At 54.3% G+C, this 11,974-nt stretch overlaps 1 protein-coding gene across 2 annotated transcripts; it reads left to right on the top strand.

The window, feature by feature from the left end:
- The first annotated feature begins 663 nt into the window (after positions 1-663).
- On the top strand, positions 664-11,556 carry MARVELD3 (MARVEL domain containing 3). 2 transcript variants are annotated; one of them, XM_075918208.1, is made up of 3 exons: positions 664-821; positions 1,864-1,943; positions 9,124-11,556. In XM_075918208.1, the coding sequence occupies exons 1-3, from the start codon at positions 679-681 to the stop codon at positions 9,732-9,734; spliced, it is 834 nt and encodes a 277-aa protein (XP_075774323.1). In that variant the 5' UTR covers positions 664-678; the 3' UTR covers positions 9,735-11,556. The 2 variants fall into 2 exon arrangements, with proteins under 2 accessions (XP_075774323.1, XP_075774324.1); XM_075918209.2 differs by lacking the exon at positions 664-821 and adding an exon at positions 1,608-1,786.
- Positions 11,557-11,974: the final 418 nt, after the last annotated feature.

The raw sequence follows: 11,974 nt of genomic DNA, 5'->3' as shown, positions 1-11,974 counted from the left end.
CTCTGACCATTTCTCTAACTTGCTAAGGTCATTTTGAATTATGTCCCTATCCTCCAAAGAAGTTGCAACCCCACCCAGTTTGGTATCATCTGCAAACTTGTATATGTAAAGTTATTATTATACAAAATACTGTATGGGAAACATTAATTAGGGACTGTATGTAAGAGAGAGAGTGCTTGGACGATGAATGAATGGTTCTGAGAGGTGCCAGCCTGAGAATGCAGCAACAAAGGGCTGAAGAAGGTGTCAGGTGCCAGTGCAACCAAAAGGTGTCAAGTGGAGAAAACCAAGTACTGGAGATCCACCCGATGAGATCACTGACGAGCACCTGGCAGCCACCCTGGACATCAGCATGATGCAGCAATTCCCATAGACTGGCATAGGAAGAAATTCCTATAAGAACTGGACTAAAAGACTATGGAGTCAGAGTCCAAGGTTCTGCTGCCAGCCCATCAGGAGCTTGAGATGCGCATCCGATCAGGACTTCGCTCCCCACTCCCATCACTTGTGTACAGAATACCTGGCCAGTATTCTGTCACAAGCAACTTCCAGGCTGGTAACTATAACAATACACAGAACTTGAATGAATGGATGAACGATTGAATGAATGTTTATATCTAAGGCTGTGTCTAGACTACATGTCTCTGTTAGGCAAAGGCAAATGAAGCCCCGATTTAAATGATCGCGGCTTCATTTAAATTTACATGGCTGCTGCTCTGTGCCGACAAACAGCTGATCAGCTGGGCTAGTCTAGACGTTCCCCTGCCAACATCAAAGCCCTTTGTTGGCAGCCCCGTTATTCCTCGTGGAGCCGGAGACAGGTGGGGGGGGTTGAGTTGGACACAGATGGGGGGGCGGAGCCAGGCACAGGTACCGACGGGGGGGGGGGGGGGCGGAGCCGGGCACAGGTACCGAGCCGGGGGGGGGGGGGGCGGAGCCGGGCAGGCGGCGGGGGGGGGGGCAGGTAGGCGGGGGGGGGGGGCACAGGTAGGGGGGGGGGGGGGGGGGGGGGGGCGGAGCCGGGCACAGGTACCGAGCGGTGGGGGGGGGCGGAGCCGGGCACAGATCCCAGGCGGGGGGCGGAGCCGGGCACAGGTACCGAGCGGTGGGGGGGGGGGGCAGCCGGGCACAGATCCCAGGCGGGGGGGCGGAGCCGGGCACAGGTACCGAGGGGGGGGCGGAGCCGGGCACAGGTACCGAGCGGTGGGGGGGGGCGGAGCCGGGCACAGATCCCAGGCGGGGGGGCGGAGCCGGGCACAGGTACCGAGCGGGGGGGGGGGGGGGGGGCGGAGCCGGGCACAGGTACCCGGGGGGGGGGAGCGGGGGGGGGGGGCGGAGCCGGGCACAGGTACCGAGCGGAGCCGGGCACAGATCCCGGGCGGGGGGGCGGAGCCGGGCACAGGTACCGAGCGGGGGGGGGGGCGGAGCCGGGCACAGATCCCAGGCGGGGGGGCGGAGCCGGGCACAGGTACCGAGCGGTGGGGGGGGGGGCAGGTGCCGGGCACAGATCCCAGGCGGGGGGGGGGCGGAGGCGGGGGGGGGGGGAGGGGCACAGGTACCGAGCGGTGGGGGGGGGGGCGGAGCCGGGCACAGGTACCGAGCGGGGGGGGGGGGCGGAGCCGGGCACAGATCCCAGGCGGGGGGGCCGTTGTCAGGAGCAGGGGGCGGAGCCGCCGCGCCAGGTCCCCGCCCCCGCCCCCAGGTGAGCGGCTCCGGCCGAGATGGCGCAGCGCGAGCGGGACCGGGACCTGCCGCCAGGCAGGGCGCGCGCGGAGAGACCCCCCCGGTGAGAGCGGCCCCCCCCCCGCGGCCCCCCTCCAACCCCGCCCCCCGCGCCCGCTTTCACCCTTCTCTGTGTTGCAGCGCGGCGCCCCCCCGGGAGCAGGCGGAGCGCTCGGCGCTGCTGGAGTGCTACCGGTGCGGCTACCTGCGCACGGCCAGAGGTGAGACCGGGGGGGGACTGCCTGTGCCCGGCCGCGGGCCCAGCGCACCCAGGCTGCCGCAGGCGGCGGGACCGGCCGGAGCTTGTCGGTGTCTGGCCCTGGTGCCCCGGGACGCCTGGGCCAGGCCTGGCTGTAGCTGGTTTCTCCTTCCCCGGGCTGGCTGCTGTGGGGCAAAGGGCTTGGGAGTGGAGATGCCATCCCATTGCTCATGGGGGGTAGAGCAGCCCCCTTGAGCTGCTGGGCTGCTCTGCTCCATAGCGCACTGCGACCTACCACTGACCTGTGCGTGTGTACACACCCCCATTTGAACGCAGCACACTGACCTGTGCGTGTGTACAGTGCAGTGACCTGTGCGTGTGTACACACCCCCATTTGAATGCAGCACACTGACCTGTGCGTGTACACACCCCCATTTGAACGCAGCACACTGACCTGTGCGTGTACACACCCCCATTTGAACGCAGCACACTGACCTGTGCGTGTGTACAGTGCAGTGACCTGTGCGTGTGTACACACCCCCATTTGAATGCAGCACACTGACCTGTGCGTGTACACACCCCCATTTGAACGCAGCACACTGACCTGTGCGTGTGTACAGTGCAGTGACCTGTGCGTGTGTACACACACCCATTTGAATGCAGCACACTGACCTGTGCGTGTACACACCCCCATTTGAACGCAGCACACTGACCTGTGCGTGTGTACAGTGCAGTGACCTGTGCGTGTGTACACACCCCCATTTGAACGCAGCACACTGACCTGTGCGTGTACACACCCCCATTTGAACGCAGCACACTGACCTGTGCGTGTGTACAGTGCAGTGACCTGTGCGTGTGTACACACCCCCATTTGAACGCAGCACACTGACCTGTGCGTGTACACACCCCCATTTGAACGCAGCACACTGACCTGTGCGTGTGTACACACCCCCATTTGAACGCAGCACACTGACCTGTGCGTGTGTACAGTGCAGTGACCTGTGCGTGTGTACACACCCCCATTTGAACGCAGCACACTGACCTGTGCGTGTGTACACACACCCATTTGAACGCAGCACACTGACCTGTGCGTGTGTACAGTGCAGTGACCTGTGCGTGTGTACACACCCCCATTTGAACGCAGCACACTGACCTGTGCGTGTGTACAGTGCAGTGACCTGTGCGTGTGTACACACCCCCATTTGAACGCAGCACACTGACCTGTGCGTGTGTACAGTGCAGTGACCTGTGCGTGTGTACACACCCCCATTTGAACGCAGCACACTGACCTGTGCGTGTGTACAGTGCAGTGACCTGTGCATGTGTACACACCCCCATTTGAACGCAGCACACTGACCTGTGCGTGTGTACACACACCCATTTGAACGCAGCACACTGACCTGTGCGTGTGTACAGTGCAGTGACCTGTGCGTGTGTACACACACCCATTTGAACGCAGCACACTGACCTGTGCGTGTGTACAGTGCAGTGACCTGTGCGTGTGTACACACACCCATTTGAACGCAGCACACTGACCTGTGCATGTGTACAGTGCAGTGACCTGTGCGTGTGTACATACACCCATTTGAACGCAGCACACTGACCTGTGCATGTGTACAGTGCAGTGACCTGTGCGTGTGTACACACCCCCATTTGAACGCAGCACACTGACCTGTGCGTGTGTACACACACCCATTTGAACGCAGCACACTGACCTGTGCGTGTGTACAGTGCAGTGACCTGTGCGTGTGTACACACACCCATTTGAACGCAGCACACTGACCTGTGCGTGTGTACGCACCCCCATTTGAACGCAGCACACTGACCTGTGTGTGTGTACAGTGCAGTGACCTGTGCGTGTGTACACACCCCCATTTGAACGCAGCACACTGACGTGTGTGTGTATACACACCCATTGGAACCCAGCACACTGTAATCTGTGTGTGTGTGTGTGTGTATGCACACCCATTGGAACCCAGATTGGAACCCACACTTTAGGTCCAGGGAAGTGTCATGTCTGCAGCAAGGACTGTAGCTAGGATGCTTCTTACCAGCTTGGGATCTTCCTCATTCTAATTGTCACAAGTCCTCTGAGACAGACGGGGCCTGGTCCTAGGAGAGCAGTTCCTTGCTGGTCGGGGCTGGGGCGTGTGAGCTGCAGGCAGACGAGGACAAGGTTGAGCCAGTGGCTGGTGAGCTCTCGCTCATGCCTATGGCTTAGCTGAGGAGAGGCCTCGGACCAGTTGCACGCAGCTCTCTGCTGCTGTGACTGGGCAATGAGGATCAACCTACAGGCTACAGCAGAGCAGCAGGAACAGGGGTGGCTGTTGAGGCGAGAGAGAAAGGGGACCATAAAAGGGCTTATTTCAGTGGAGGAAGGACCTTTGTCCTGGATCTGTTCAATAAAACTCCTCCAGGAACCTGTCTGGGCGGAAGGAAGTGGAGGATTTTGGTGCCTGTGTAGGGGTTGCTCAGAAAGAGTCAAGTTGCTGTCAAGTCTCCTCCCTCGGAGCCAAGGGGCCTCTGGCCAGCTTCACACAGCAACTTGCTTCCCGTATCTTCCATCACTGCCATGGAATCAGGGCAGTACCCCGCACTGCCTCATCGCCTGGGGACTCGGCTGTCTTCTCTGGATGGTTTGGAGAGTGTACGGCCAAGGTCCTTTACACTGCTTTAGCAGGCAGGTGGAGTGAAATTTCTGTGCACCCGTCGCTCCTAAGATGCTTGCTTCCACTTGAGAAGTGTGTAGACTGTCAGGCTTCGGGCACAAGGGCTGAGACATTTGGCACTGTTAATTTGCCGTACAATAGCATGGACACTGAAGGGGCTAGTTGGATCCAGCAGCATGTGCAGTTACCACTGGCTCTGAATTTTCAGGGAGCGAGAAGGCTTAGAGAATAGGGCTCGTTGGCTGGCCAGGAACACCCTACCCCAGGTTGGAATATAGGCTGTTCTCCACTGGCCGTGTCTCTGGTGGGTTCTTTCTTTGCACCCCCATGTGGCTGAGTGCTTGGCAGCCGACGGTCAGGGCAGGGTGTGTGTGTGTGTGTTACCGAGAAAAAGGTTTAACGTCCGTGACTTTACTGCTAGGACCAGGGTCCCGTCGCAGAAGGCAGCCAACAGGCTGACAGACACCCTGAGTTTATAGGAAGAGCCTATTACATCTCAGATTTTAGCTGCTAGGACACAGGATCCCTTCGCAGTGGGCAGTCTAGGGAAGACTGAGAGATGCCCCAACGGAACTGTTACCTGGGAGTGACACAATCCAAACGCCCAAGCTCTTCCTATACCTGTCCCTTATGACCGGCTGAAGTTCTTTTAAACTGTGCTTGGTTCTGTTACAGCAACTGAAGGAGTCAAGTTAAAGCTTAAACAGTTACAGGTTTATTAAGGAAGCTTGTAAATCATATGGTTACAATGGCTATTGCTCTATTTCTTAACTGCTAGCCAATATAGATCTTAAAAATGGTTACAAAGAAAATAAAGATAGAAAATAGAAATAATGGTACCAAGTGACAGCTTAATCTTTAAAGAGCTCTATTCTATGCATGCACTAAAACAAAAGGACACATACGAGTACAATTTTTACCCCCTTCTGCGTCGCTCGGTCCCAGCGTGTCAGGCCAGGATCAGTCCCTCAATTCCTCGGAAAGACGAAAATACGAGGTGGGCGTCCCCGTGGACCTCAGGAGGTCAAACACCTAACCCGACCAGCAGGTAGAGGGTAGATTGACACAAAGTGAGTGTGCTGCTGGACCCATCTTTATACCCATGGGGTCACGTATTTCTCTTTCTTATCTGTGATGCCAAATGGTACTGGTCTGTTCTTTGTGACGCCAGTTCTTACAAGGGAGTTGTGAACTTAATTTACACTTGTAAGAGAGAGGACTAAATTGGAAGTACTGGAGATTCTTTTCTCAGTGGGAGATTCCTCTCCCAGGGACGGCTGTGTGTGATCGTATCAACACGGGTGCCAGCTGAGGCAGTTCTTGCAGCCTTGAGCTCAGTTTATTGCCTTAATTGTTCTCTCCTCATATCTACGTTTTCAGCTTACTCAGGGTCAGAGAAGCTTGCATATCCTGATCTCGCATCAAAGCTTAATGGCTATGCTGATTTTTTTTTATTCCTCCTTCTCTGCCCTGTATACAGGCATTTCAGAGGACAAGCAAGATTGATGTGACGGGGGGGGGGGAGTGGGGACCTGTCGGGCTACAGTGCAAAGCTGGGAGGCTGGCTGGGTCCATGGCATACAGGGGTAATGACCTTGCCTCCTGGGGCGTGAAGCAAGTTCTATTTTCAGAGTCTACCACCAGCTGCCTTTATTTCCTGCTGTGATGCTGTTGGCTTGTGTGCATAGTGAGTTGCTGATCCTGTCTGTCAAGAAAGATGTGTCACATACCTCAGCATGACAGAGTGCCCACAGGCCCCACCGGCTTATCAGAAGCTGTGGGTGCTAAGCACCTTAGGCACTTCAAATAGAAAAATCAAAGCAAATTACAGGCAGTCCCCGACTTACGTGGATCCGACTTACGTCGGATCCCTAGATATGAACGGGGTGAGGCAACTCCCGCACATGCGCAGCAGCATTCCCGGGGCTCGCTCACCTGGGTCCTAGGATCCTCCTGCTCCTCGGGCCGGCTCCCACTGGGGTCCCGCAGAGCTGCCGGGCAGAGGAAAAGTGCCTCCCCACGCCCGCTGCCCCCCCCACCCCCCCTGCCAGCAACAGGCTGCCCCCTCCCCTGAGCAACAGGCTGCCGAACAGACAAAAGCAGCCTCTCTGCCCCTCCTCCCCTCTATACATGCCGGGCTCCCAGAACGCAGCAGCGTCCCCGGGGCTCGTTCACCTGGGTCCTAGAATCCACCTCCTCCTCCTCTTCGGCCGGCTCCAACTGGCCTCTGCCTGCAGCAGCTGGCCACAGGGACAGGGATCCCGCAGAGCTGCCGGGCAGAGGAAAAGTGCCTCCCCACGCCCGCTGCCCCCCCCCCCCGCGGCCTCGCATCCTGCACACCTCCCCCCTCCCCTCCTGCCAGCAACAGGCTGCCCCCTCCCCTGAGCAACAGGCTGCCGAACAGCAGACAAAAGCAGCCTCTCCGCCCCTCCTCCCCCTATACATGCTGGGCTCCCTGGGCAAACAAAGACTCCACCAAAACAAACAAAGTGCTGGCCTCATTGTGTTAGCAAAAAAAGGACCCTCCTCCTAGAACCCTGGGTGGTGTGTGGAAATAAAGCTATTAGCTCAAAGCATGGTGCAGAGCTGTTTGGTATTTGATGAGTTACTCCTTTAGTCCTGAGTTTGTCACAGGGACAGAAATAGATGTGAAATCTTCTGAACAGGGGAACAGACAGCAAAACAAACATTAGAGGGGAGTTAACCTTTCCCTATGCTATCCAAAACTAAAAAAAATGTTTGGCTAGAGTTTCCCCTACAATATGTACCAGTTCCGACTTACATACAAATTCAACTTAAGAACAAACCTACAGTCCCTATCTTGTACGTAACCCGGGGACTGCTTGTAGTCTCTTCCCTTTGAAGCAGACTGGGTGGAACTTGGCTTTTCCTTATCAGCCCCCCGCATTCAGAGGGGGATTCATCAAGCTGTTGATGTATTTGGATTTGTAACACTCACAAGCCCCTGGCCAGAGCTCCAGGTACTTTAACCACCGTTTAAGCACACTTGACACGCAGTAGGCCTGTGACCCCACTCTGCCAGTGCAGCACAGCTCCCCACTGCTGTGTGGCTGCCCTGTCATCACACTTTGAATCATGGGAAATGCCCAGATTAGGGCTGTCCACAAAGCCTTTGACAAGGTCCCTCACCGAAGGCTCTTGTGTAAATTACATTGCCATGGGATAAGAGGGAAGGTCCTTTCATGGACTGAGAACTGGTGAAAAGACAGGAAACAAAGGGTAGGAATAAATGGTAAATTTTCAGAGTGTAGAGGGGTAACTAGTGGTGTCCCCCAAGGGTCAGTCCTGGGACCAATCCTTTTCAACTTATTCATAAATGATCTGGAGAAAGGGGTAAGTAGTGAGGTGCGGATGATTCTAAACTGTTTAGGACAGTTAAGACCAAAGCAGACTGTGAAGAACTTCAAAAACATCTCACCAATCTGAGTGATTGGGCAACAAAATGGCAAATGAAATTTAATGTGGATAAGTGTAAAGTAATGCACGTTGGAAAAAATAACCCCAACTATACATACCATATGATGGGGACTAATTTAGCTACAACTAATCAGGAAAGAGATTTTGGAGTTATCGTGGACAGTTCTCTGAAAACATCCACGCAGTGTGCAGCGGCGGTCAAAAAAGCAAATAGGATGCTAGGAATTATTTAAAAAAGGGATAGAAAATAAGTTAAAGAATATCTTACTGCCCCTATATAAAACTGTAATGCGCCCAGATCTTGAATACTGTGTACAGATGTGGTCTTCTCACCTCAAAACGATATTTTGGCATTAGGAAAGGTTCAGAAAAGAGCAACTAAAATCATTTGGGGCTTGGAAAGGGTCCCATATGAGGAGAGGTTAAAGCAACTGGGACTTTTCAGTTTAGAAAAGAGGAGACTGAGGGGGGATATGATAGAGGTCTATAAAATCATGAGTGGTGTGGAGAGGATGAATAAGGAAAAGTTATTTACTTGTTCCCATAATATAAGAACTAGAGGACACCAAATGAAATTAATGGGTAGCAGGTTTAAAACTAATAAAAGAAAGTTCTTCTTCACACAGCGCATAGTCAACCTGTGGAACTCCCTGCCAGAGGAGGCTAGGACTATAACAGAGTTTTAAAAAGCTAGATAAATTCATGGAGGTTAGGTCCATAAAAGGCTATTAGCCAGGGGGTAAGGAATGGTGTCCCTGGCCTCTGTCAGAGGCTGGAGATGGATGGCAGGAGACAAATCGCTTGATCATTGTCTTTGGTCTACCCCCTCCGGGGCTCCTGGCACTGGCCACTGTCAGCAGACAGGACACTGGTCTGACCCAGTATGGCCATTCTTATGTTCTTAACTGGTGGGAAAAAGGGAGGGCTTGTGTGTTGTCCTGTGGTCCCTTTTCCCTTGGTGGGACTCAATTCCTTGCCAGACAAGCAAGCCCTCCCTCCTGCCTCTGCACTGCTGTGGGAGAAGCCAGTCCCTTTTAGTTTAGGGCAGGGGGGCTGGGTGTTGCTAACTGGCCTGTGAACTGTTCATCTTTACAGCTTGCTGCCAGCTGGTGGAAGTGCTGCTGACCCTGCTGATCCTGATCTGTGGCTCTGTGTCCTACAGCTCGACAGGCGGATACACCGGCATTCTCAGCCTGGGGGGCATTTACTACTACCAGTATGGAGGGGCATACAGTGGCTTTACTGGAGCAGAGGGGGAAAAAGCCCAGCAACTTGACACCCAGTTCTACCACTTAAAGCTTCCGACAGCCCGGGCAGCCATGGCTGTGGGAGGGGCCCTGATGGCCTTCTCTTGCCTTCTGGTTTTGGTTGGGGTGCTGCGGCTGCCATGGCATTTCCCAGTCTGGCTGCTGCTGGAGGGCAGCCTGGACATATTCATTGCACTCGGCTTTCTCCCTGCTCTGTACTTCTACTACCACCATCTGCAGGAGGCCTACACTTCGCCAGTGTGCACAGAGCGAGAGCGGCTCTACCAGAGCAAAGGCTACCAAGGCTTCAGCTGCAGCGTGCACGGGGCAGAGATAGCCGTTGGGCTCTTTGGCTGCGTTGCAGTTGTGGCCTTCTCAGTCAGTGCTGGCCTCGCCGTCCGGGGCTACAGAACAGTTCGGCAGCGGAGAGAGAAGCCAGTGCAAATGGATGAGTTTTAGGGGGCTTGTGCACCCCTCAGGTGTCCTACCAATTCCTCTTTCCGTGACTTCCAGCCAGGACCCCAGAAGGGCTGCACCATCGTCTGCCTTAGGCACTGCCCGCATCAGAAAGCAGGGCCATGGCCACAAGCCCCCTTCCTGCGGCCAAGCCACGCTGCTCTTAGCCAGCCCTCCCCTTTACGCCTTGTGGCTGAGCATAGCAGGCACCTCCCTAGTCCCATAACCCACAGCTGCGCCTGTCAGCAGTGCCTGGCTTACTGCTCGCGCTGAGCTCAGTATCGTGGGAGGAGGCGGAACCCGAGTCCCCTTGTGCACGCGAGATGGCCCAGCTCCCTCACTGGCCTCTGCCTCCTCTACAAGCAGCTGGCTAGAGCCCTTGTTCGTTAGCTCAGACAGCTTTTCACTTGAGCTTCCCTAAGCACAACGGGTCAGCCAGCAATTTCTCCTCTCCTCAGTGTCCATTCCCAGCTGCTTGTGACAGCAATGCAGGGAGCAGCTGCGAGGCAGAGTGCCCAGGCTCGGCCTGGAGCCTGCGTGGTCTCATGTGGTGGGGAGAGGTCACCTTAAACCATGGGTCTGACTTTCTGAAAACTTAACTGGTCACATAAGGAAATGATTCCACCTCCCAAGCAGGAGTGGAAGGGTGAGTGAGGGCCAGCAGCCGGCTGTAGTGTCAGCCTGAGCATTAGCTGAGTGCTGCATGCCTGTGCAGAGCTTTACACCAGGAACAAGAGCCAGCTGGGGGCTGGCCGACAAACTCCCTACTGCAGCAAAAGGCAAAGCTTGGCCTCAGACGAGGGGAGAGGGGTTTACCTGGGCAAGCCGCAAGGAAATGGCAGAGAGTTCTGGCAATGCAATGGATTGCAGGGGAAAGACCAGCCCATTAAATACAGTTTCTATGACTTGGCCTGCTGTAGTGGGGTATTCGCTCCCCTTCCCCACCAGCACTCAGCAAAACGGCCAAAGTAGCAGAGTTCCTGGGCTCCTTACGGCACTGAGCCATCAGGGATAATGGGGAGGCTTGCCAACTCTCTGGGAGTAGCTCAGCATCTCCAGGAATTAAAGATGAATAGTTAAATACAAGCAGCCTGTGGCACCTTGGAAACAAACAAACAGATCAGTCTCTACAGTGCCACAGGACGGCTTGTGGGTTTTCACAGAATCCTAGAACTGGAAAGCCCTCGAGAGGCCCTCGAGTCCAGTCTCTGCCCTCGCGGCAGGACCCAGCACTGTCGAGATCATCCCAAGTAGATGTTTATCTAACCAGCTCTTAAATATCTCCAGAGATGGAGATTCCACAACCCCCCTTAGGCAATTTATTCCCGTGTTTAACCAGCCTGTTAGGAAGTTTTTCTCAATGTCCAACCTAAACCTCCCTTGCTGCAGTTTAAGCCCATTGCTTCTTGTCCTATCCTCAGAGACCAAGAAGAACTATTTTAATTCCTCTTCACAACCTTTTATATACTTGAAAACTGCAATCATATTCCCTCTCAATTTTCTCTTTTCTAAACTAATGTGGTGCCCAGAACTGGACACAATTCTCCGACTGAGGCCTAATCAGTGCAGAGTAGAGCAGAAGAATGACTTCTTGTGTCTTGCTCACAACACACCTGTTAATGCATCCCAGAATCATGTTTGCTTTTTTAGCAACAGTGTCACAATGTTGACTCATTAAGCTTGTGGTCCACTATGATCGCCAGATCCCTTTCTGCTGGACTCCTCCCTAGACAGACACTTCCCATTCTGTATGTGTGAAACAGATTGTTCCTTCTTAAGTGGAGCACTTTGCATTTGTCCTTATTAAACTTCATCCTGTTTACTTCAGACCATTTCTCCAGTTTGTCCAGATCATGTTGACCCTATCCTCCAAAGCACTTGCAGCTGCTCCCAGCTTGGTATCATCTGCAAACTCAATAAGCGTCCTCTCTATGCCAATATCTAAATCATTGATGAAGATATGGAACAGAATCAGCCCCAAAACAGACCCCTGTGGAACCCCACTTGTTATGCCCTTCCAGCAGGATTGTGAACTGTTAATAACTACTCTGAGAATGGTTATCCAGCCAGTTATGCACCCACCTTATAGTAACTCCATCTAAGCTGTATTTCCTACTTTATTGATAAAAAGGTTATGAAATACTGTGTTAGATGTCTCACTAAAATCTAGCTATACCACGTCCACCACTTCCCCCTTATCCACAAGGCTTGACTTTTACAGTTACAGACTAACAGGGCTGCCC

Source organism: Pelodiscus sinensis, chromosome 12, assembly GCF_052426305.1.
Source record: "Pelodiscus sinensis isolate ZL-2025 chromosome 12, ASM5242630v1, whole genome shotgun sequence".
NCBI classification, from domain to species: Eukaryota; Metazoa; Chordata; order Testudines; family Trionychidae; genus Pelodiscus; species Pelodiscus sinensis.
The sequence above is the reverse complement of the archived record's forward strand: the minus strand, read 5'-3'. Positions and strand labels throughout refer to the sequence as shown.